Here is a 3,284-nt window from a genome sequence, read left to right as displayed (position 1 = left end):
TAGCTGAACTGCAACTTGGCCTGGTAGCAGAATCTAGGCTTTTAGTATGGCCAGCATCGGGCACAGGGTCTGAACGTTAATGTAGTGGGGAAAGCAATGAGGTTCAGTAACAAACGTTATACCTTAAACCCACTTAAAAGCAAGTCACCTAAAACCTGTTTCCTCGCGAACAGAACGGAAAAAATTACACCTGTATTTGTTCAACTATGGTGTATACGTAAACTAAAAGGAGACTGCTTTCAGCCTGTGAGCAAGAGATGGGACTTCAGCCCGTTTCCCAGAGCACCGCCAGGGTGACACCGAACAAACCTCCAGAACACCGAGTTCAAGTCCTAGAGAGGACGCTTGCGTCACTTCCGCTCGCCGGCCTAAAACCGCACATGCGCAGTGCGTCTCTTCCTCTTCGGGCTCTGGCTTCGGTTCCGGCAAGATGGTGAGTGTCGGTGTTACTGTTTTTGGAAGTCGCTATCCATCTGCATCTGCCGTTCTCTCAGGCTTTCCGCCCTCACCCGCCTCGGGCAGCATGTGTTACCCAGTGTCCCGTCTGCCGTCGGGGTCCTCGCCGCCTGTGGAGCCCGGTCGGTGGGGACTCGGCCCCTTGGCGGCTCCCGAGCCCTGCGCTCCGGTGGATGCTGGTTTTGCCGGTCGAGCTTGGAGGAAACTAGGGCTCCAGCTGACCCTGCGCGCAGTGGTGTGCGGGCGTGCGCGGTCCTGCTTTCCATCGCTAACGGTCGCTGCTTCGTTTGTTTCCTCTGTCCACAGGCGAAACGCACCAAGAAGGTCGGGATCGTCGGGAAGTACGGGACCCGCTATGGTGCGTCCCTCCGGAAAATGGTGAAGAAAATTGAAATCAGCCAGCACGCCAAGTACACTTGCTCCTTCTGTGGCAAGGTACGTCGGCCCCGGGTGGAGAGGAGAGACGAGGGTAGAATCGCTCGTGAGCTAAGGCGGGGCCGGTGCAAGACGGGAGGGGTTGCGGTTGCTTTTCTTGAGAAGCGTTTCTCGTTTACGTGGAGTTACTGGGCATGAATGGTTTTGAAGGGGGAGAAGGCGTTATCCCGAAATGGGAAATGTTATTGCCGCTGTACCAAACCCGAAGAGGTCTGTCTAGTCTTAATATCCTGCTTGGCTTACTAGAATGTGACTGCCTGTCAGGTGCTAAACTGTCTCTTTGCATAGTTTTAGGATCTGAAAGACTCATGTTTTTATTAACTGTCTGTAGACCAAGATGAAGAGACGAGCCGTTGGCATCTGGCACTGTGGTTCCTGCATGAAAACAGTGGCTGGTGGGGCCTGGACCTACAAGTGAGTGCATTTCATTGTGGTGGGGGAGGTCTGTGGACCACACAGCCTATGTTCCCGGTCAGGCACTTATTGGGATAGTCTTAAATTTTTTTTTATGTCGGGCAAAGTAAATAGGCCTTTGGGTTTCTTTAGGGCAGGGTGGTGGTGGTACACGCCTTTAATCTCAACATTTGAGAGGCAGAGGCAGGCGGATCTCTTGAGTTAGAGCCCAGCCTGGTCTACAGAGTGAGTTTATGGACAGCCAGGACTGCACAAAGAAATCTTGTCTGAAAAACAAACAAACAAACAAACAAAAAGGTGTGGGTTTCTTTGTGTTAAAATTGAAATAGAAGACTATTTGAAATAAAAGCTGGACTTTGATTCTCATTACTTTGAATTGCACAGTCACTGGTGTCTTTGGGAAATTACTGGCTTCCGAGTTTGCCAAACTTGGCTTACATTACAAGTTATTCCTTTAAAATAGCTTTTAAGTGACTTGGTTGGTTTAGGGTTGTATAGAAACATCTGAGGCTGGGCATATTTAGTGCTGTGACCCTTGACAGGGCCAGAAGTTATTGCCTGTCTTTGTTAGCTTTGTCCTTAGAGCTTCAGCATCTGAGAAGTAAAGCTCCCTCCCCTCGAGGGCCTGTAGTTTGCTCGCTTAGAAGTCTCCAGCGCCTGAGTAGTGTGTAGCCTTGTGCTTCCAAGGCTGTTGGTGACAAATTGAACCTGTGGGTACAGTTTTCACTGCAGTCTTGGTGTTGGAAAGATAGAGTGGGTGTGTTGAAGCACCTTGAGGTTTAGGATAGCAGCAGGAAGGGTGGGAGCAAGAGAGCTGTCCTGGCAGGTGAGTGTTCGTACATACAATGTGTGGGCTGGTGGTTTGCTGTTGGGGTGTGAGTCCTGAAGCTGTTCTTGTCTGCCTCTGCTGGCCTTATCTTCAGAGGAAAGCACCTTAAGGTATCTTTTATCTCATGGAGTTTGTGTCTGCCTCCCTTTTTAAATGTTTGAGAGAACCTTAGAATTGTGCAAGTGCCTGAATCCTGGCTTTTAAAGGAGGCTGTCAAGCCAGTGGTAGGTAGGAGTCCCTGCGGCATGGCATTGGTGAAGGAGGAGACGGTCAGAATAACTCTTCCCAGGAGAAAGTCTTCAGGACTGCACAACAGTGAGACAGATTGCTTAGGTTTTGTTTGTTTACATGTGTAATTATGTTGGAAACTTTCTTTTAACAGCACCACTTCTGCTGTCACAGTGAAGTCTGCCATCAGGAGACTCAAGGAACTGAAAGACCAGTAGAAGCGCTACCGTTTGAGACTTGCCTAGCCTGCAATAAATGGGTTACTTTACGTAACGTTTTTGGCCTTGGTTGTGTTTAATTCCATCTTGGTATATGTGCATCTTTCACTTTCAAAAGCAATTTTTGTTTTAAGACATACTATGTGACCCTGGCAGGCCTTGAATGCCTGGTCATCCTAAGTGCAGGTGTGTGCTGTTTTAGTTTTTCAGAAATGCTTCTTAAATGTGGCTTGGGTTGTAAAATATACTAGACAGTCATTTGAGATGGTTTGGCTGCTCATGGTCAGCAACTAGAACTTTCTGTTTGCACAAGGATTCCTAAGAGTGACTGTCATGTATGCGCAATAGGAAACAAGTGGCAGTGCATGTGTACAGGAATGAGGGGCCGGGCACGCTTGGGATTTAGTTTATTTGGGATTAGTTTTATGGTTACCTCTTAACTTCATTCCATTTACTGTCAGATTTGTCAGTTGTGCTTTGGTCAGCCATGTCTAAGCGCCTTTGGTATCCTTGGAAACTTCCAGACTACTTTTTTATTTTGTGCATGGTGTGTGGTTTTTCTTAAGGTAAAGACTGTCCTTTTGTGGGCACACCCTGTCTTCTGTAGCCTGCGTTTTCGCCTACTGGCTTGCTTATTCTAAGGCTTATACAGTGTCCTGTTACCCATATTCTCCGATACTGCCTAGGCGCTGTGGTGCTCTTGT

General features: G+C 48.3%; 1 protein-coding gene across 1 annotated transcript; it reads left to right on the top strand.

Moving 5' to 3' along the window:
* Positions 1-313: 313 nt before the first annotated feature.
* On the top strand, positions 314-2,627 carry Rpl37a (ribosomal protein L37a). The gene is made up of 4 exons (XM_051154122.1): positions 314-433; positions 763-891; positions 1,223-1,305; positions 2,517-2,627. The coding sequence occupies exons 1-4, from the start codon at positions 431-433 to the stop codon at positions 2,578-2,580; spliced, it is 279 nt and encodes a 92-aa protein (XP_051010079.1). The 5' UTR covers positions 314-430; the 3' UTR covers positions 2,581-2,627.
* Positions 2,628-3,284: the final 657 nt, after the last annotated feature.

Source organism: Acomys russatus, chromosome 12 (genome assembly GCF_903995435.1).
Source record: "Acomys russatus chromosome 12, mAcoRus1.1, whole genome shotgun sequence".
NCBI classification, from domain to species: domain Eukaryota; kingdom Metazoa; phylum Chordata; class Mammalia; order Rodentia; family Muridae; genus Acomys; species Acomys russatus.
This window is presented reverse-complemented; position numbering and strand designations above follow the sequence as displayed.

Coding starts and splice junctions, on each gene's coding strand:
- Rpl37a (XM_051154122.1), top strand. Junction 892..1,222: donor CTTGCTCCTTCTGTGGCAAG/GTACGTCGGCCC, acceptor AACTGTCTGTAG/ACCAAGATGAAGAGACGAGC. Junction 1,306..2,516: donor GGTGGGGCCTGGACCTACAA/GTGAGTGCATTT, acceptor TTCTTTTAACAG/CACCACTTCTGCTGTCACAG.